The sequence below is a fragment of the Mobula hypostoma genome, chromosome 14 (genome assembly GCF_963921235.1).
Source record: "Mobula hypostoma chromosome 14, sMobHyp1.1, whole genome shotgun sequence".
NCBI lineage: Eukaryota > Metazoa > Chordata > Chondrichthyes > Myliobatiformes > Myliobatidae > Mobula > Mobula hypostoma.
In genome coordinates, this window is record NC_086110.1 from 22,936,196 (window position 1) to 22,959,105 (window position 22,910).

Here is a 22,910-nt window from a genome sequence, read left to right on the forward strand (position 1 = left end):
GTACCCACCACTTTTAAAAAAGTACTTGCTTCACAGAACTCCTTTGAACTTACCCTTTCTGACCTTGAATATATGCCTTCTAGCGTTAGACATTTTGACCCTGGGAAAAAGATACTAGCTGTCTACTTTCTCTATGCCTTTCATAATCTGATAAACTTCTTCAGATCTTCCTTCTACTTCTGTTGCTCCAGAGAAAGCAATGCAAGTTTGTCCAACCTCTTCAAATAACACACACCCACTAATCCAGGCGGCATGCAGATAAACCTCTTCTGCATCCTCTCCAAAGCCTTCATATCCTTCCTACAATGGGATGACCAGAATTGAATGCAATATTCCAGATGTGTTCTAATCAGAGTTTTATAAAGATGCAACATAACTTCCCTACTCTTGAACTCAATTCCTTGATGAATAAAGACAAGTATACATTGTTTCTTCATCATCACCCCATCAACTTTGCAGCCACTTTCAGGGAGCTCTGGACTTGCACCATAAGATTCCTCTGTTCATCAACACTGATAATGATTTTGCCAATAGTAATGTCTGTCCCTTTACATTTGATCTCCCAAAGTGCAACACCTCACATTTCACTGGATTAAATTCCATCTTCCATTTCTCCACCTATATCGCAAATGATCTATATCCCATTGTATCCTAATGCAATCTTCCACATGATTGACAACACCACCAATCTTTGCATTTTCTGCAAACTTACTAACTCACTCATCTACCTTTTCATCCAGGCAGCTGTCCTAGTATGGATCCCTGTGGAACTCCACTAGTCACAGACTTCAAGCCAGAATAAGTGCCAGCAGCCACTACATCCTATTTTCTATGGGCAAGCCAATTCTGAATCCAAATGACCCAATGGAACTCATGCATCTTTATCTTCTGAACGAGCCTCTCATAAAGGACCTTGTTAAACACCTCACTGAAATCCATGCAGAAAACATTATAGATCATCTTTGATCAATTACCTTCGTCAACTCCTGAAAAAACTGTATCGAGTTAATAAGATGTGACTGGCCCTGCACAAATCCCTGCTGACGATCTCTATTTAGGCTATTGTTTTTCAAATGCTCATGAATCCTGTCCCCAAGAATCCTCTCCTAAAGCTTTCCTATCACAGCCATGACTCTCACCAATCTACAGTTTCCAGGATCATCTTCCCTTCTTGAATATCTGAACAATATTAGCTACTCACCAGTCCTCTAAGGCTAGTGAGGACATGAAGATCTTGGTCAAGGCCCTAGTAATCTCCTCTTTCACTTCATTCAATAACCAAAGGTATATCCCATCAGACCCTGGTGACTGGTGTCTTGGAAGAGACCCAACACTACCTCTTTCTTTATCTCAAAGTTCGAGAAGTAAATTCTAGATCCTCAGCATTTTTTTCTGAAGCAAGATCTGAGATATAAATGTTAAATGTTGAAAATATTCATATTTCAGGCAGCATCTGAGTAATAGATGGAGATGAACAACATTCATGTTTCAATTGAAATATTGTTGGATTCACAGTGGAGGCTGAAGCAGAAACTTCCATAATTTCTTGTGCCTATCAGGGTTATTTCATGGGTTTTATTCAATGTAATTCTGTTTGTTAATGTACAGTGAAATCCTTCTGTGTTTGCATTTCATTAGGCAGGGCCTATGCAGTTTGGACTCTCTCCTCAAGAAGCCAATGACCAGTTGGTTATTTATCAGGTATGGTGCCCAGAGAGCTTGTATGAGCTGAACTATCTCATTGGGAGGAACTATCTTTTTGTATTGTGTTGAGAAATGTATCTACAGAATCTTTTGTATGTATAAATGTCTATGTTTTGTTTTGACTTAAAGTCGAATTTTGGGAGTGCAAGATTTATTCTGTTGAGCCAGGTAAACACTGACTTTAATAATGAACCTTATAACAATTATAAGTGTTTAATGAGTCAGTTTACCACTATAGTGTCAAACTGATTGTGAGTACCATCCACGGTGATTTAACATAGAAATATAAAAACTTAGAAATCTACAGCACATTACAGGCCCTTTGGCCCACAATGTTGTGCTGACCATGTAACCTACTCTAGCAGCTGCCTAGAATTTCCCTACTGCATAACCCTCTATTTTCTTAAACTCCATGTACCTATCTAAGAGTCTCTAAAAAGACCCTTTAGTATCCACTCCACCACCCTCACTGGCAGTGCATTCCACGCACCCACCACTGATTTATTGCTGGCAATTTATCAAAAACCACAAGCCTGTGTTTTCTCACAACTAACACTCACCAGCCCCTGCGATAGAGATGCAAAGTGAATTAATTAGATAAGACCACTGAATTATTTAGAACTATAACAGTTCATTCATTGTGGTTGTACGATCCACAAAGGGTTTAAATGAGTTGAATTTGTATAAGCTGCCAAACAGATCTGTTTTTGAAGTGGAAGTACATTTTGCTTGTTAATGCAATTAAGAAAACTGAAAAGAACCAGCCTCACCAGTGACCATTTGAAAACTTATTACTTATTGAAAATATGTTTATTGGAGTAAATCTTTGATCATGTTTTCAAATTTAAGGAGAATAAGACAGATTTGTAACTTTACGTTGTAAGGAGCAATAGGACTCCATAGTCCGTACAATGTAAATGAATGAAAGAACATTTGCTTTGGCAGACCCCTTTTGTCAAGGATATATCTCTTCCCTCTTTTTTTGAAACTAAGTGATTCATCGTGGTAGTCTCTTGTGAGATAGTTTTGCTAATTGTACTTTTAAGACTAATGCATTATGAGAATTGATATACGTCATCAATTGAATTGACTTTAAGCTTCAAATATATTTTATGGGGTAAACTGAGATTAGTTCTTAGTACAGCATGATGGCATAGTGGTCAATGCAATGTTTTAAAGCAGCTGCCTAGAAGGAATGTATATGTTCTCATGTGACCTAGTGGCTTTCCTTTGGGTGCTCTGGTTTCCTCCTACATTTGAAAGGCACATTGGGTTAGGATTAGTGAGTTATGGGCATACTATGTTGGTGCCAGAAGCATGGTGACGCTTGTGGGCTGCCCAGCACTATCCTCGCTTATTTGATTTGATGCAAACGATGCATTTCACTCAATGTTTTGATGTTTCTTTGTACATGTGACAAATAAAACTAATCTTGAACTTTTTTTCTTAATTGCAAACATTATATTTCTGAATACAGTGTTATAGTTTAGAGTTTGTTCTGGTGACTTAAATTGTACAGATCAAAAGCTTCATTAGAATAATGTCAAATATTTTCAGAATCGCTTCGACAACCTCTATTGCAAATTTATCACCTACACTGCTGGTGAGGGGCTCTTTGGGCTGCCAGTTACACAGTGCCCTCAGCTGCTAGAGGTAAAAAAGGAACTGAACCTTTTGCAGAAGCTTTATAGCCTCTACAATAATGTGACCAACACAGTGAACAGCTACTTCGACATTCCCTGGACTGAGGTGAATGTAGAGAAGATAAATAATGAGCTTCTGGATTTTCAAAACAGGTTTGTCAGCTGTTTCAATTCTGTGCAACTTTGTGCTGATAAACACACAAAAATATGAACTTATTAAGGGTAGTATAGTAACCATTTTGAAATGTCTGTAAATTTTATCAGAATTTACTTATTCTTCTACTTGTTTGTCAGGCTCAAATCTCCCTGACTTCTACTGTACGGTATTAGCCATAAGCTCAGCAAATAAGCTGAAGGGTAGGTAAATTCTGTTGAGAATTTGCTGCTCAGCCACGTTAATAAAAGTCATTTTGATGAGATTGGACTGTGAGTTACCAACAAAGTGCACCAACCATTTTCTCTTTATAATTACTTGCTAGTGCCTTTTGCTGAGATTCATTATTTGCAATATCAAATCATTGTTGGTAGTTAAATTTTTAACTGCATTTTAGCAAATTGCATTTAATGACTTATTTCAGTCCAGGTTTATAAGTGAGTTTGTATTTTATTACAGGTATGCGTCGCTTAACGTCCACGATACGTTCTGTGAAATCGGACGTTATGTGATTTGGACGTTGTGCAAACACCAAATTATATACTTAGCAAACCTATATGGAGTACTGTAGTGTACCTGTATTGACTAAATCCATGTCATTAGCAATTTGTTCATATCCGATATAGGTCCCTCTCGCATTTTCGTGAGCCTTGTAGTTTTCAGTGAAGCTGATCCTTTAACAGCTTTGAGAATTTTTTCTTTGTTTTTCAGGATTGTCGTGATTGTTGAGTGCGACATGCCTAAATCCCGAGCAATAGCATTCACTGGTTTTCCACCTTCATATTGTTTAATAACCTTTTGTTTCACTTCCAAATCAATACTTTTCCTTTGCCTCTTGCTGCTGCTATCACTAGGAGTGGTTTTGCTGCGTTTGGAAGCCATGATGCACTTTACAGTAATATTTTCAAAAGAAAATTAAACGGAGAGATAACGCTACTACGCTCAAGAGACACGCGATACACGAGATTGGTTACGTCCGCTATGTCACGTTCTCCGATCGGGACTATGGATGTATATGCGATCGGACGTTGTCCGAATGGATGTTAAGCGGTGCACACCTGTATTTGATTTTGCAGTAACATACCAAGGCCACACGTGCTGCCCATCCCTGGTTATTCTGAGGACTTGTGTAAAGGGATGATTTTTCATAGGTCAGTAAGTTCTTAAGTGTCTGAAGAAGAGTTGGTGTGCTTAGTAAAGACTCTGGTTGCTGGAGTGGTCTGTGTTGGTAGTGTGGGAACCATCTCACATACCTAATCAGGCAAATGCTTTATTGGTCATGGTTACTTATTGTCAGTGATATGCATGTGTTGGAAGTGGTAGTAGGCAACTTGATAATCACATAGGGAGTAGAAAAATGAAACCTAACTTTAATTGAAGACCAGTGCACTTTGGGCACGTGGAATCAATTAAGAGGGCAGCCAAAGCCATATAGAATGTGAAGGAGCAAGATAGCTCCTCCTAATCTCACAATTGGTTCTGAGAGGAAAGCTAAGCCTGACCTTTGGATCGTCTCCAATTATCGATTTAAGATAACTTCGGTTTAGCTGTTTTGTGGGATGTGAATGTTGTTGGCATTTCCTTCCCAAGTTGCCCTTCAGAAGGTGAATCACCTTGTTGCACAGCTAACGTCTGTATAGTGAGGACAAAACTCTCATTACTAGTGCTTGGAAGGAATTCTAGGATTTTGATCTTGGATGGGTTATTTCCAGATCTCGATTGTTGGCTTTCCTTGCTTTTTCCAAATGGTTTAAATTACTAGTTTGGGAAAATTCAATATTCTGCAGTGATTAAATTATGCAAAACTATTAAGCTTCCAGATTTCAAAAAAAAGTATTGAATGCCATTTTCATGAATACTCAGTGGGATGAATATCCTCGCAGGAAGAGCTTTCAATTTTGTAAACGTCAAGCTATAACTGATTGCCTATATTTCCTTGTTGATTTCATTGGAAAAAATATTGCTATTGTTATGTCTTTCCTGACTTGGATTGTTATTTTATTTTTAATTACTGGATCTCATTGCTTAATTGTAAGTTCACAGCTGTTGATTACTCATTATTGTGTTGTTAGCTTTCGCCATCAGGTCGGCCATTCTATAATCAGTTGTATATTCATTCAGTCATTAGAAGCACTTTTTAGAAGTTGAAGGAATTTCAATCGATATTTGAATATGCCATTTGATAGAACACTGAGGCGTACTGCCTTTTACACTGGCTCCTTGCGTACTACAATGCGATGGTGAATAACAAAGCCAGCTTCAACTACAGCTACACGAGGACTGCAGTTATCTGTCTAGCTTAAGTAGACAGGGAAATCTGTTGAGCAAGGACAGGATAGCTACTGTCTTTTTAAAGGCCTTTCTCCAACTAAAAGCATTCTGTAAGTTTTTTTTCATAGCTGCAACACATGGATACACTTGAAAGAATAATTATTAGCTACACTCTATTGGAATTGCAAATTTTGTTTGAACAGATTACTATATGATGGGTAACTAATAATGGCTGACACATTTTAGGTGCCGCAAATTGCCTCGAGGTTTAAAGGAATGGCCAGCCTACCTTGATTTAAAGCAGACAATCGATGACTTCAGTGAAAGCTGTCCTCTGTTGGAGATGATGTCTAATAAGGCTATGATGCCTCGTCATTGGCAGAACATTGGCCAAATTATGAACCAAGAGTTTGATGTTGAAAGTGAAACATTTAAATTGTCCAACATAATGGAAGCACCACTTTTAAAGTACAAAGAAGAAATTGAGGTGTGTTCTGCTTTGATAGAATTTCAACGAGTTTCTATTATTCTTTGGAGTTAAAAGATGAAGGAAATTCTGAAAATTCATTTTAAAATTTAACCCCGAGATTTATTTCATTCTAAGAATTCATTTAAAGGATAATTGCATTTGAAATAATTTACTCAGTTTAAGTAATTCTTCCCTGGTGGAATTAACTAGAGAAGAAATTTTGCAATACATCTGCTTCCTAGTGTTGGTTTTCACATCCTTGTGAGCTGTTTCAAATAATCAGATTGCTGGCTTCAAAGACTGAATTTTAAAAATAGAATTAATACATGTGTAGTGGAAAGAACTTGAAAATCAAGGCCATTTATTGACTTCATTAGTTCAATAAATTATCTGATGACTCCTTTGAATGCATTTTCTTTGACATTGTTTGCAGTATTATATTATATTTTTAGTGTAACTTTATGTTTTACTGCTACCTTATATGGTGCTCTATGTATCGTGTGCTGTGTATGAATGTTGGTACTATGTTTTGCACCTTGGCCTTGGAGGAATGTTGTTTTGTTTGGCTGTATTTGTGGGCAGGATTAGAGGGTTATGAGCTAAATGCAGGCAACTGGGACCAGCAGGAAGGATGCTATGGTTAACATCGACCAGTTGGGTTGAATGACTTGTTTTCATGCTGTACTACTCAATGATACATTTATTCTTCCAATCCCTATCATCCTCAACTTCACTGATTAGGTTGCTCTGTCCCAAAGCCATGTGCATCTTCACTTGTCTTCATGTCTGAGATACTCCAATTAAGTTTTTGTTCTGAAACATTATTAAGCAGGGCCATCCTCTGTGCTCTAACCCCTCCCACCCCCTTAGCATACTTTGGCCTGTCTGTAGTCTTTGCCTCGGAGACTGCAGATGCTAGAATGTGGAGCAACAATTTGCAGGAAGAACTCAGCAGGTAGTGTGCAATCAGAGGAGTCACAATGCTGCAGAGTGTTTATCTCTCATCAATTGGTCTGCTTTTATTTGGTTTGTATCTGGCATATTCATCGTAGCCAGAACATCATTAGTAATAGACAACAAGAATTCTGCAGATGCTGGAAATTCAAGCAACACACATCAAAGTTGCTGGTGAACGCAGCAGGCCAGGCAGCATCTCTAGGAAGAGGTGCAGTCGACGTTTCAGGCCGAGACCCTTTGTCAGGACTAACTGAAGGAAGAGTTAGTGAGAAATTTGAAAGTGGGAGGGGGAGGGGGAGGGGGAGATCCGAAATGATAGGAGAAGACAGGAGGGGGAGGGATGGAGCCAAGAGCTGGACAGGTGATTGGCAAAAGGGATACGAGAGGATCATGGAACAGGAGGTCCGGGAAGAAAGACAAGGGGGGGGGAACCCAGAGGATGGGCAAGGGGTATATTCAGAGGGACAGAGGGAGAAAAAGGAGAGTGAGAGAAAGAATGTGTGTATAAAAATAAGTAACAGATGGGGTACGAGGGGGAGGTGGGCCATTAGCGGAAGTTAGAGAAGTCGATGTTCATGCCATCAGGTTGGAGGCTAACCAGACGGAATATAAGGTATTGTTCCTCCAACCTGAGTGTGGCTTCATCTTTACAGTAGAGGAGGCCGTGGATAGACATGTCAGAATGCGAATGGGATGTGGAATTAAAATGTGTGGCCACTGGGAGATCCTGCTTTCTCTGGCGGACTCTGGTGTTCAGCAAAGCGGTCTCCCAGTCTGCGTCGGGTCTCACCAATATATAAAAGGCCACATCGGGAGCACCGGACGCAGTATATCACCCCAGCCGACTCACAGGTGAAGTGTCACCTCACCTGGAAGGACTGTTTGGGGCCCTGAATGGTGGTAAGGGAGGAAGTGTAAGGGCATGTGTAGCACTTGTTCCGCTTACACGGATAAGTGCCAGGAGGGGGATCAGTGGGGAGGGATGGGGGAGACGAATGGACAAGGGAGTCGCGTAGGGAGCGATCCCTACGGAAAGCAGGGGGGGGGGAGGGAAAGATGTGCTTAGTGGTGGGATCCCGTTGGAGGTGGCGGAAGTTACGGAGAATAATATGTTGGACCCGGAGGCTGGTGGGGTGGTAGGTGAGGACCAGGGGAACCCTATTCCTAGTGGGGTGGCGGGAGGATGGAGTGAGAGCAGATGTACGTGAAATGGGGGAGATGTGTTTAAGAGCAGAGTTGATAGTGGAGGAAGGGAAGCCCCTTTCTTTAAAAAAGGGGGACATCTCCCTCGTCCTGGAATGAAAAGCCTCATCCTGAGAGCAGATGCGGCGGAGACGGAGAATTTGCGAGAAGGGGATGGTGTTTTTGCAAGAGACAGGGTGAGAAGAGGAATAGTCCAGATAGCTGTGAGAGTCAGTAGGCTTATAGTAGACATCAGTGGATGAAGTTCTTTTCTTACAATCCAGGTTGGTACTTCTGGAAATACCTAGAGATCTACCCTTCACTTCTACTCAGAATCAAAATCAGGTTTATTGTCACTACATTTACAATGAAATGAGTTGTTTGGTGATGGGGGTACAGTGCAGGTATAATAAATCGGTGGCATCCGTTAGTCTCGCGAGACCATGGATCTGCGCCTGGAAGGGTTCTCCAGGGTGCAGGCCTGGGCAAGGTTGTATGGAAGACCGGCAGTTGCCCATTCAGCAGGTCTCCCCTCTCCACGACACCGATGTTGTCCAAGGGAAGGACAAGGGCCAATACAGCTTGGCACCAGTGTTGTCGCAGGAGTTGCCAGAACGAGGTTGAAGGCAGTGTTGGACTGCTTTAGGGACTCCAGCTCTGCATTTGTCCTCGGGGTTTACTTTCAAAGCCTTTTCTATGAGTGGGTGTGGCCGCAAGGCAGCGGAGGTTTGAAATCAGAGTTTTCCCTCTCTTAGATGGACTGCCTTCCCAGGCTGAAGAGCTCCTCTACCCGAAGCACTGGTTTTAAGGCGCCAGGACCCGCCTTCGCCCCTTCTCCTGTCGGTAGAAACAGTTCCGCCGGGCTTAGAGGCTAAGCCACACGAGAAGGCCAGGAGTTGGACTTAGTTGTCAGAGGCTATTTGAGGCGCATGCCACGAGGAGCACTTTTAGGTAGTGGGAGCTTGTCCCCACTACCACTCCCCGGCTTGACAACCTTGGAACCCATAATAAATTACTGTCTGATTTTGATTATTGATTTTAATGCCAATGAAAATACATCTGAAATTCAGGGCCCACATGTGTTTGAAGAGCTAACTCTCAGAGGAGCCTAGGCTTTTGCAGTGGAATGCATTGATGTGTCCTGGCTGAGAGTTTTTTTTACCCAGTTGAGTGGTTTGTGGATGATAGGAGCTGTCCTAGTGAAGACGAACCCAACAACATTAAGAGGTCTACTACTGTGTTACTGGAAGGAAACTGCTTGACCAGGTTGCAGGCTGTGAAGTCTAAAGCTTGGAGCTTGCCTCAGGTACAGCCACAAAAGTAGCACATTGACTTCAGCTTGGGAATCTCATCATCACACTCCAATCACGACACTTTCACCATGCAGAGCAGTGCAAATATAGGATTTTGTACTGCAAATGGTGCCAGGTATCATCGGGTTTTCACATCCTATGATCCTTGCAATTGTTTAGAAGTTTTATTGCTATCGACATATGTACTTATGAATATTTCACCAAAGTTTAACTTTTCTGACACAAAAATTTCTAAGCACAAAAATTTGGGAATGTACGGATTAACTTTGATAATCAAATCAGATTTGCTAACTTACTGTACCTTCAGATTCCAGGATATGCCACAAATGCCTGTGGTTTCTTATATCAAGCCATCAATTTTTTATTTTGATATTTTTTATTTTTAATACTGGATATTATTATGGTTTATTGTTTTTCCCATGGGCATCATTCTTAAGAAAGATACTGTGTTTGTGGTATTCTCATTTGTATCTGGTCAGTTTAATCACAAAATAACTTGAGGAGGCTTGTGAACTGATATTTGTTTACTACTTTTGGTATTAGGATATTTGCATTAGTGCTGTGAAAGAAAAAGACATCAAACAGAAGCTGAAACAGGTCTTAGCAGAGTGGGATAATCGGTACTTCACATTTGCCAACTTCAAATCACGTGGTGAGCTCCTTCTGCGTGGTGACAGCACATCTGAGATCATCTCCTCTGCAGAGGATAGTTTAATGGTTCTTGGTTCCCTCCTGAATAACAGGTTAGATCTCAGTGTGTGCCCTATACATGAATGGCTTAGTTAACTTTCAGTTTTAAAAGGAAACTGAATGATTCAGCTTTTAACAAACAAAATTAGTAGAATGAAAGATTTTATGTTGGTATGTTTTTGACTGGATTATGGCTGGCTAAATACCTCAGCTAAGCTTGTGTTTCATTTGATCACTATCTACTGTATCTCCGGGTCATTTCAGTTAATGGTCTTCGGACATTGGTAGGAAGATACACTTGTTGTAATGCAATTGGGGGAGGGGGAATTGGTGAATTGGTTTATTAATGTCACATGTTCAGTGAAACACTCATCCTGCATATGGTCAATATGGATCAATTCATTACAGCAGCACTTTTGAGAAAGTACAAGGGGAAACAATAACAGGTTGCAAAATAAATGTAACAGTTACAGAGGAAGTATTGTGCAGGTAGACAATGTCGTAATGAGGTAATTTCTGGAGCTTAGGCCTCTGTTCTGTGTTGCACATTTGAAAACCAGCGACAACGTGGATGGATATCAGGCCAGTGAGGACGAGAGCAAGTACATCAACCCCATCCCCCTCTGAGGATCAGCTGGTGACTCCCGTGGTATGTGAGAACATGAGTCTGGAGTTCAAGGCCTAGAGTTCGGGGTCCCATCATTGGCAAGTCCTGGGTTTGATACCGAAGACTGAAGTCCATAGATTAATCAGAAGTTCGGAAGGCGAGGCCCGATGGCTGAAGCCCTGGGTTTGCACATCTGAAAGTCCACTGAGGAAGTCAGCAGCCCACTGTCTGTGAGGCTGAAAGTCTAATGGAGGCTTGGAGGCAGCCTGTCCTGGGAATGGAGGATCATGTGTATAAGTGGGTGGGAGGGCACAAAGAGGCTTATTTTTCTGTTGTTGTTCTATTGCTATTGTACATGATTTTTCATCTCAGTCTTAACTGAATATCCCTGAGAACTGAGACTGTCCTCTGCATCTAGATGCACCCATTCTCACAGCATTTATCTTGTCTTGCCCTCAAGGAATCTTGTGTGTTTCAGTAAATATTTCTATTTCTCAAACTCTGATGAGTGCACATTCAGTACATTTAATCTTTCCCCACGAGACAATTCCTCCTAAAATAATGAACCTTTTTTGAATTGACTCCAGTGCTAGTATCTTTCCTTAATTAAGAGATCGGAATTATAAATGAGGTCTCAATTGTGCTTTGCACAATTTTTAGTCAGACTTCCCTATTTCTAAGCTACAATACCTTGAAATAAGAAAACTTTCTGATTATTTACTGCATCTGACTCAGGCTTTAGAACTGCTGAATCAATTTCATTTGTTGAGTGCCTGTGTTTACTTAGGCCTCATTCTTTTTTGTATTTCTTATCGTTGGTTTCTAGGGTTTTTTTGCTAGTTTGCTCTTTGCAGTTTAGTTTCGCCTTGATAATGTTTTTAGTCCTTGCTGGATTCTGAATTTATTCCAATCTCCTGGCCTACTATCAACTATGTTTTCTTCTTCAACTTAATTTCTTCCTCAAATTCCTTGGTTAGCCAAGGCTGATTCAATTCTCCTGCATAAACCCCAGATCCTTTCTTCCTCATGAGATTATGTTTTTGCTGGTAATCAAGATTTTTTCCCCTAAATGTCTGCCACTGTGCTTAGTTGTCCAGTCCATTTTAGCCAACTCTATCTCAATCATTTTTTACTTTCCCCTTATTTAAGTTTAATGCAATTGCTTCAGATCCCATTAGAGTTGAACAATAAATACTGGCCTTGGCAGTAACATTCTCTTCTCCCGCAAATACAAATTTGCACACATGGGACCCGTGGTATAAACAGAATATTTGGTTCAATCAGTCCATGTTGGCATTCATGCGACACTCAATCCTCCTTCCAGTTCATTCTACTCACCCAGACCTATCAATGTAGCCTGTTCTTCCCTTCTCCCTCCTATGTATGTTCAGCCCTCCCTTAAATAGTCCTCACAACCACTCCATTTTATTAAGTTCCATGTCCTCCTAATTCTCTGAGTGAAAATGTTTCTTCTATGTTCTCCTTTAGGTTTTTATTGCACTCACGTTCTACTTTATATCATAATGGTGAAAGACAGAAATCGATACCATATGAAAAGTAATTTATTTCACACAGTATCTTGTTTCCTTAGGTACAATGTTCCATTTAAAGCACTTATTCAAAAGTGGGTGCACAACCTGTCCTCCACAACAGACATCATTGAGAGCTGGTTGACTGTACAAAACCTATGGATATATCTAGAAGCAGTGTTTGTGGGTGGAGACATTGCCAAGCAGCTACCAAAGGTCAGCAACAGTTAACCTGAAATAATGATTTATATAAGGTAGCAAGAGTCTCGGATCAAAGGGGAAAGTTTACAGACACTGTTAGTATTTAGCATATTACACCTACTTACCAGAAAGGGACATTCACATTGGTAAAGAACTGATTCACACTGTGATAACTCAATATTAAAAATCTGGTTATTATTTTGCATAAATAGCATTGAGGAAATCTAAATGCAGAGCATACCAAGATAAAGGAATTTTAAAGTATTAACTGTAAAATTGGGCAGAATTGTCAGTTTCAGGAGTTCATTCCATTTGGTTACATAAAAAGAGTATTTCAGATATTTTTCTTCATCAAAATGTTTTGTCCCAAAACTCCGTAATCTGCAAGAACCAGATGACATTTAAAAATAAATATTTTCTGAGGTCTGAAATAAACTTCCTTCCAGCTTTCCTAAAAACTCTGTAATGGAACAAGAACCCCATAATATCATGTGGCAGGAGCTTAAAAATTGCAGTTAAATGGCTGATAAGAAAATACAGGGTGCATGTGATGGTTTCATTCTTACAAAGAATCAATCTGATTGAATTTCAAAGATAAATCTACCAGGTCTTTTACAGGAAGCAAAGAGGTTTTCCAATATTGACAAGTCATGGATGAAGATAATGAGCCGTGCCCATGAAGTTCCTAATGTGGTTCATTGTTGCATGGGAGATGAAGCTATGGTCCGTCTGCTACCACACCTGCTTGAGCAACTTGAAATATGTCAGAAATCATTAACTGGGTAAATGCTGGAGCTGTGTAAAGCATTGTTATATATGAGTTTACATGACGTGTAAATGAGATTTAGATCAGGATTAAAATGACTGAACAATCTAGTAAGTGCTCAGATGACAGTTGAGAGTTTATTTAATCCTCTACCATTAATTATTTAATGATCTACCCCCTTCCATTTTACTGTTTCTTTTTGTACTACTTCATAGTGGCTTTCATATGTAGTTAATAATGCTGTAACTTGCTTCATTAACCCAAAGCTCACCCAGGCCTCTGCCAAACATTGTTTCCATATAAAAACAGCAAATGCTGGAAATACTCAGCAGGTCAAGTAGTATCTACTGGGAGAGAAACCAAGTTAACAGTTCAGGCCAATAGACTTCCATCAGAACTGGAGAAGTAAGAAAGCATGTTTTGAGTTACAGAAGGGGGAAGGTAGAAAGAAAAAGGGGGAACATCTGTGAAAGTGTAGAGATTAATGTTCTCCAGGTGACCTGGTACTTTCAGATGAATGAAGGAATTTAGAGAGAAGAGGCAAAAACAAAATGAAGTTCCAAAAAATGCTGGCAAAGTGAGATACAGAACAAGTTGATTGATGGAAATCTGAACTGCATATGATCTTGGATGTCAATGACTCATTCTCTCATGATTGTGAGGCCCTCCATTAGTCAGAGTCGACCATGAACGTTGCGCCCCAGCTATCGACGTGATACGTCAACCAGGGCATTATGATATGGAGAACAAGCTGTTACCTGTGTAGCACGTGTTTGGTGACTCCAAAGGAACAGCAGAGACTGATACAATTTGGCACTAGAGGTGTTGAACTCAACGTAGGACTCCCCAGCTCCGGAGTTTTTCTCCGGGTTTACTCCTGAAACCTTCCTCATCAGTGGGTATAGCTGCAAGACAGTGGAGGTTTGAGATCAAAGGTTTCTTTTTCTTAGCAGAGCTGCCAACTATGGCAGATGAGCCCCATCTGTCCAATCTCATTTTAGAGATAAACAGGAGCCACTGTTTCATGCCAAGCTGTGTGGTGGAGTACACCAAACTTTTAAATGCAAATGATATAAATTCTTTCAGAAAGCTTGTAGTATCCTAGATGCAAAACATAAAATCACCCAATTGCAAGATATTGTCCCAATGTAAAATTCAAAGTTTATTGATAAGTCAACTGCAGGTGAATAAGTATTAATTTGGGATTGATTTTGAAATAATTCCTCGGGCTTCGTTTCTCATCTTGTTGCAGACAGATTTTATTGCACAACATGAGGTAATTAACTATAGATATGTTTGTTTTAATTAATGATTAGTGATTTTTGTCACTGCTCTTCAGACACTCCATAATAATTGGTGTAGGTACTGATTGAAGTAACTTGTCATGCAGACAGGCTGCCTTTTTTCCTCGGTATCTCTGCATGGAAGGTGACATTAAATGGCCATGACCTGCCATCCCGTCTTGCACATTGCCAACGTTGGGCGATGTTCCACCATCTAAGTAATGTGTTCAATACTGCACAAGGGTGCATTTATCTACTGTTTTTGATAGCTTGTGAATATCCCACCAATGTAATCCAATGTTGTATGTACAACGTTGGTGGAGTAGATTCCGCAGTAAAAAAAAGTCACAATGATTCAGGTCTGAGTACGTACCCAACTTCATAAGGATGTAGAGTTCCATCTCATTAGAATTACTGTTCTTTCTTTTATTAATCCTAATTATTTACTTCTTTCTCCAGAAGTGTAGAGAAAGCATTGTGATATGATACTGAAATTTACTTTTGCCATGTTTTTGTTCCCCTTGTCTGGCTGCCAATGATCATTAGTTACCTGGAAAAGAAGCGTTTGATTTTTCCAAGATTCTTCTTTGTATCCGATCCCACTCTGCTGGAGATTCTGGGCCAAGCATCTGATTCCCATACAATACAAGCTCATTTGCTTAATGTATTTGACAATATTAAATCAGTTCTGTTTAATGAGAAGGTGAGTTCAAATTATTCTCTACCTTGTATGTGTAGCTAATGTGAATTCCTTTTAGAAAACTTTCAATACATTAATATCAAACACTGAAGTTGCCCAGTTGCAGGATATGGAGAATATATGTGGAAATTAGATTAAAGTGGCCATCATTTAGTGGTAACACTGGAACAGATACAATAGAAAATCGATTGCTATTTGAAATTGCTGTGATTCTTGCATGTCAACTTAAACAGCAAGTTAAAACATTTACTCCTTATAATTCAGTTCATCATTTCATGTTCCAGTTTGTGTTCCATGGCGTTTAGATCAGTTGAAAGATGATGTGAGTGAAGTTTGTAAAATATTACAGGGAAATTAAAGAGTGAATGTAAAGAATTATTTCTGTTGCATGTCGAGACCAGTATTAGGGGGCAGAAATTAAAAATCATTGTGAATCCTTTCAGGAATTATTTTAGGAAATAGTTTTATAAATAAAAGCAGACAGAAATTTGGGACTCTCAGCAGATGCTTCTAAATCAATAATCAATTCAGTCAGGGACAAAAATCTGCATCTTGTTTCACAGGGGCAGAGTAGATTGAGTAAAGCATATTAAAAAAGTATACAGGATACTGGGCCATATAAATAGAAAAGCATGATGAAGCTTTATGCAATACTAGTTCAGTCACAATGAGCTTTCTGTCCAATTTTTGGCTCTGCTCTTCAGAATAGATGGAAAGCCTTTAGTGAGATTGCAAGAGAGATTTACTGGAAGGCTCTACAGGTGAGAGACTTGAGTATGTGGCTAGACTGGTGAAGCTGGGGTTGTTCTCCCTGGGACAGAGGTAGTTGTGAGGGCTAAAAGCAGAAAATACTGAAAAATACTCAGTACTTCATGAAACACCTGTGGAGGGATGAACAGCATTAATATTAAGAGTAATGACCTCTCATCAGACTTGTGAAAAGTTGTAAATAAAAACATGTTAAATCTGAGATTATAGGTTTTTTTAAACAAGGTACTAAGAGATACAGGGCAAAATTGGGGTTACAGATCAATCAGGATCTCTGCCTCATTAAATAATGGATTAGGTTTGATAGATCAATTGTTTGCCTCTTCCTATATTCCTCTATCCCTATTCGATAGATCAATTGTTTGTCTGTTCCTATATTCCTCTATCCCTGTTTGCTGATTCTCTATCAATTCCTAATTTTTTTGCATTTTTCTACCAAATTGAACTTTCCCTATCCATCCAATGAAGAGATTAAATTTGAGTAAACAGGGCCCCACCGTGTTTAAATTAGCTTGGGAATCGGAGCCCCATTTTGTATGAAGAAGAGTGGGAACTGAGACCCCAGTTTATTAAAGAGAACACAGGAACTGGGGCTTAGGTCTGTTAAAGGAAGTGTGAAACTCAGAAGCATCAGAACTCCCAAACAATTTGACAGTGGATTATTGAGTTTTAGTGAATACAAGTGCCCCCACATCTCAGCCGTTTGGGTAATGGAAACTTATCTTTACAGAATTCACAAATCACCACCTAAAAATTCAAGATGCAGATTAAAATTCAGAATTTCTGTGGGGGCAATATTAAATAATTACAAAATGTGAAAGACACAACAAATTTTTTCTAGTTTTGTTTTCAACGTGTATTTCATGACAGATATACAGATTGTGCAGCGGGTTTTTATTTACCTTAATAGCTTCATTTTGCTGTGTAGTAGTATTTTTCCCCAAAGAGTTTTGCATATAATTTACCCGGCAATAGAGTCAGCAAGTTTCCATGCAGATTGTAAGCCTCACCAATCACTGTTATTTATCAGCATCATTATCGTTGTCTGATATGATATGAACTTTGTTCTTTGTGGCAGCAGTCCAGTGGAGAGACACAAAATAGCTGTAAATTAAAAGATAACTAAACAGTGCAAAGCAATAGGAATAAGATAGTGTTCAATGGGTTCATGGACTGATTAGAAATCTGATGAAGGAGAAAAAGAAGCTATTCCTGAATCATTCAGTGTTGATCTTCAAACTCATGTACTTCCTTTCTGGTGGTACAGGTTGAGTACCTCTTATCCGAAATTCCAAAATCCGAAATTCTCAATGGTAAGTCTGATCTTTACAAAGTTAGTTCTGATATCTTAATACTGGTGAAAGTTGATCTGTTGCTGATTTTTCACTTGCAAATCAACCACTTTTGGATTGTGATATGTGGGTCAGAAAGTTCTATTCCAGGCTGCATGGTCAGATGCAGGATGAAACCACAGCCACCTCAGTGGCACCAAATAAGTATGGCTAATGAAGCGTATTGACAACGTTTCCCCCAGTTTCATGTGACATTAAAATATAGTTGTTAAAACCCCCTCAGGTACTTCTGGTTGTAAATAGGTTCTTATAGAAAGTATCTTTGATTTCATTACAAATCTCAGAAGAGTAAATCTTGACAACATATTCACAATACCACACATAAAGTCTTTAAAGTTTCAAGTACATTGAGTGATTAACTGAAATATTATTTCTCATTATTAAGAGGCAATCTTATACCTTGCACAACATTTATTGAGTTTTGGATGCATGCACGAAGGTATCATGTGGGGCACAACTCTACCATTTTTGCTATACTGTATAGATTTATGATCGCATATTGGCTGTAATCTCCAAAGAAGGAGACACTATTGAACTTGATAAACCAGTTGTCACTGAAGGAAGTGTTGAAGTATGGCTGAATTCTCTACTGATGGAGTCTCAAAGTTCTCTGCACAACATTATTCGGACTGCTGCCTATATAATACAAGAGGAGCACTTCAACCTTATTGATTTCCTGAATGCTTTCTGTGCTCAGGTAGGATGAAATATTGGATTATTAAAATGTGGTTTTGTTCTTAATTTCAGGATAAAATTGATGTTTTGAAAGCTAATTGTGATCCCCATCTATAGGCTAATAAAATCCTTATAATTTTTATTTCAACTGAAATAATTGCTTAAGCTTCTCTGATGCCATAGTGAATTGATATTTTTAAAACTTCATCTTTATTTGATTTTTGTGCATCAAGCTCAGGTGCTGGAGGTTCAATGCCAGGTTTGACGTGGCAACCGTGGAACTTGGAATGGGGCTTGCAATTAATTGTGGAAACTCTGCTTCAGAGGCAAAACTGTTTTAACCAATCTTTTATTTCATTTATCAATGATAAGGATATAGGGTTATAAGGTGGTCAATAATGAAGATGATATTTGTCACAGGTTGGCCTTCTTGGCATTCAGATGATTTGGACTAGAGATGCACAAGATGCCTTAAGACTTGCAAAAGCTGACCGCAAAATTATGCAGACAACAAACCACTACTTTCTGGAAATGCTTAATCTACTGATTGGTACAACAACCAAAGATTTAGATCATAATGAGCGTGTAAAATATGAAACTCTAATCACCATCCATGTCCATCAGAGAGACATCTTTGATGAGCTGGTAATTGATTTTTTTTTTCTGTTTTAACAGCATTAAATGTGATAATTTTCCTTGATTAATCTTTAAAATAGTTACATGTTTGTGTCATATCCTCAATGCAGAATACCTTTTGTATTTCAGAAAGATTTTTCTAAATTGAAAGAAAATCTATGCAGAAGGTTCAGTCAGTTTGGAAAAAATCATACTGTAAACTTTGATCATCTTCATAAAAGACCCAAACTTTACACTTTGCTTCTTGTTAGTGGGTTGAAAAAATTCTTGGCTGAGAATCACATCATTAATAAAGTTAAATCAATCTCATATGAACAGTTGAATAATTATGTATTAATACTAATGGACATGCTTCTTGTTGGGACCAAAATTGCGAAGTGAGGTCTGATTTTTTTCAAATTTTAATTTCTTGCAGTGTCGGTTGCAGGTAAAGTCTCCAACTGACTTTGAATGGCTGAAACAGTGCCGGTTCTACTTTAATGAAGATACTGATAAAATGCAGATAGTGATTACCGATGTGGATTTTACTTATCAAAATGAGTTTTTAGGATGCACTGAGAGACTAGTTATCACCCCACTCAGTGACAGGTATGGACTTTGCAACACTGCACAAATTCCTGATGCGTGATTGACGGCTGTGTATTAGCGGAATATGTGGCCTTGATATTTTGATGCTGTCTATGATGCTTTGTGGGCCAGTGGAGCCTAGTCTAACCCATAATCTATTCCCAACAAGTATGGCAGGCTGCAGTAAGGGCCATCTAAAACTTGGTACTCAAGCATGATGTGAAGGGAACTTTTTTGGTCAATATTTGGATTGTAAAGCGTCTGAACAGTTGTCCAGCCCAGCTGATGCAGGTACAGTGAGCTACTTGCCCTGTAGGGTTTCTATAGTATGCTTGCAGTAGGGTGATAAAGACCTTGCATCATTACAAATTCAGGTTTGAAGGTGAAAAACCCATGTCTTAATTCACTGCAGCATCCATTCTTGAGTATTATCAGTGTAAATTTGATACCCAAACATTTAATCAAAATATAAGAACTTTTAACATGATTTTTGATTTTTAAATGTATATGTAAAGCAGTATTTATTGCAAAATCATAACTGCCATAAGAAGGTGGTAGTAAGTTGCCTTTTCAACCTATTGTGTTCTATCTACTGTGGGGAACTCTTAAGATTTAAATCCATTGACAAAGAAGGAAGGATGATACAGTTCCAAATTATGAACGTATCTTTGCTATTTACTATTCTGCATCAGGGTAGAACATGAAGTTTCTAATCATGCAGGTATTTTTAGCATTTGGCACGTAATGTGTAAAATAGCAATTATAAGGTGCACTGAAGTGGAAATTACATTTAATCTCATTTGGCTCAGGAGAACTACTGATGGTATCAGTTAGTTCATTAAATTATTATGCTTCAAAACCTTTCTCAAAAACTTTGAAATGTCATGTGTAGTATCAAATTCTGTGATGTTTAATTTTAGCACTCTGTCTTAGAATTTCATTATGATTCATTTTACTTATGGTGCAAAACTCTAGGGAATTATAGAATGTGCAACTTAAATCATAATACAATGCACTGTAATTTCCTGAGTTTTCTGCATCTTTAGTGCTTTCTTGTTACTGAGTGGCTAAGTATAATAACCCTTAACTCCAATTAAAATTTCTAACCATTGTGAATTTTGAAAATAAATCTTTTCAGCATCAGTGTAGCCTAGACCATTGCAGAATGCATTAATAGCTATAAGGTGACTTACTGGCAGATACTTGTTTTGGTAAAATGAGAGCAGATTTGTTTAGTTCCGATATTGGATGCAATATGCAAAAGTAATGCTGGTTCCAATTTGGGGTGATTGACATATCATTAGCAGGTAATGCTGAAGGGATGTATTCAATGTAGGTGGATTGTGATGTCTTGGTGATTTAACAAGAATAGTACAACTTTGGGAATCAATACCTTTACTTAAACACACAAACAACTTGGACATGCACTTAATTTTCCACTCAGACCAACTGTTTACACAAATGGGAATTGACCCATAAAATAGGGGCCAGCTCCATGTATTTATGCTCCAAGCCAACTATCCAACAACTAAACAACATCTTTGATGGGTAACAGGCTCAGATCAGGCACATTGTTAAGGCAGAGACTGTTGAGCCAAGCGTATCTGCCTGAGCTGAGACAGACACCTCATGCTAGATGGTTGATTTGTTCCTATAGCTCTAACGTGCCTTTATGGCAGAACACTGAGGAAACTTGGGCAATTACATCACCTGTTACCAATTTACCACCATGCATAGCAGACAGCTACAACTTTATGAAGACGCAAGAGACTCCAGGTGCTAGAATCTGGAGCAACACACAAAGCGCTGAAAGAACTCAATAGGTCAGGCAATATCTATGAAGAAAAATGGACTATCGACGTTTCAGATTGAGATACTCAGCAGCTAGGTGGAGAGCTTCTCTCTCATGGATGCTGTCTGACCTCTGAGTCTCCTTAGAATTTCCTGTTCTCATTTCAGATTTCCAGCGCCCTCAGGTGTGTTTTAACAGCCTTGACCAGAAACATCGACCATCCCTTTGCCGTCACAGAAAACAGTATCTTCTCTATTAATCCCTGTCAGCAAGTCTGAATTAATCACTTCTTATTCTTGTGAAGTATAGACACAGGATTATTCCCTTGTACCAGATAATGATCTGTTGAGTCTATGGTACATCCTCTCCTGATTAAGGCAGGTTCAGGCACTTGTGTGAGCTACTTTGTCGTATGTTGCTTTTGGAGCATTATTACCCATTGCCTGCCCTGTTCTTGATTTATTACTGTTCCTACTTGTAGTATTCGTTATATATTTTCCATTAGATGATCTAACCGCACTAACAGTCTAATACTCCATTGCAGGGATACAGTTTGTCTTGCCAGGAATTTGAGGTGGCTATTGTAATCATGAAACAAAATACTTGCATTTGATATGTTCTATCTTTTTTCTCTGCTGCCAGTAAATAATTAATAGTTTTCTCATTAAAATGTTTTCCTTTGAAAACAGCCAGTTTTTAATTCAATCACACTGTGAATATGTTTTCTAGATGCTACATCACTTTAGCACAGGCTATTGGAATGAATATGGGTGGTGCTCCCACAGGCCCAGCTGGCACAGGGAAGACTGAAACTGTCAAAGACATGGGTAAATGCCTAGGCAAGTACGTGGTGGTGTTCAACTGTTCAGACCAGATGGACTTCCGAGGCCTTGGTCGAATCTTCAAAGGTACTAGATAGAGGAAAATGCCAGATTGGTGCAATCAAGTGTTGCACTGAGCTAATCAAAACTTTTTTTTACTTGTGTTAGGACTCTCCCTGTCAGGGTCTTGGGGATGCTTTGATGAATTTAATCGGATAGACCTACCTGTACTTTCAGTGGCTGCTCAGCAAATAGCCATTGTACTGACTTGCAAGAAGGAGCACAGAAAAAGCTTTGTATTCACAGACAATGACATATTTGAAATGAACCCCGAGTTTGGCATCTTTCTTACAATGGTAAGAATCCATACCTTTGTGAAGTTATCAGCTTTATGCTTTGGAGAAAAAAAAAGTATTTGATAAAGAGGGAATAGTCCAGATTTGAATTTAAAAAATGGGATTTCATTTTGTACATACAATGTTGAGGTTCATCATACAGACCATCCTCTGAGATAAATGTCTACCAATGGTGTGATTACATTTAGAAATAGAAATTTTCTTCAAACTCAGTATTGTTCAGTGGAACTTTAAGGAATAAGCAGAAAGAATCATTGGTGGGATTGTAATGAAAATAAAGTTGATTGTATAGCTTAATTTGAAAAGTTTTTTAAACATTAAAATGTACACAAGGCAGGCCGAATTTATCAGTGTCCGTATTGTTACATACCCCGTAACTGGGTTGCCAAACCAGCAGAAATGGATCACTCAGTTGGACCTGGATTACTGGAACTAAGAAAGTTTTATTAAAGAAATAAGCAACACAGTACTCTA

The 22,910-nt window shown here is 38.9% G+C and overlaps 1 protein-coding gene across 1 annotated transcript in view; it reads left to right on the forward strand.

Annotated features, from left to right (window-relative positions):
• The window catches only part of LOC134356604 (dynein axonemal heavy chain 5-like), a 197,532-nt gene that overhangs the window by 62,885 nt on the left and 111,737 nt on the right, over positions 1–22,910 (forward strand). The window contains exons 26-37 of the mRNA XM_063067562.1: positions 1,639–1,701; positions 3,262–3,500; positions 6,019–6,259; positions 10,237–10,436; positions 12,582–12,735; positions 13,339–13,502; positions 15,316–15,472; positions 18,074–18,286; positions 18,685–18,909; positions 19,316–19,488; positions 21,989–22,167; positions 22,249–22,436. Coding sequence (XP_062923632.1) covers positions 1,639–1,701; positions 3,262–3,500; positions 6,019–6,259; positions 10,237–10,436; positions 12,582–12,735; positions 13,339–13,502; positions 15,316–15,472; positions 18,074–18,286; positions 18,685–18,909; positions 19,316–19,488; positions 21,989–22,167; positions 22,249–22,436 — 2,196 coding nt within the window. The remainder of the gene's footprint in view (positions 1–1,638; positions 1,702–3,261; positions 3,501–6,018; positions 6,260–10,236; positions 10,437–12,581; positions 12,736–13,338; positions 13,503–15,315; positions 15,473–18,073; positions 18,287–18,684; positions 18,910–19,315; positions 19,489–21,988; positions 22,168–22,248; positions 22,437–22,910) is intronic.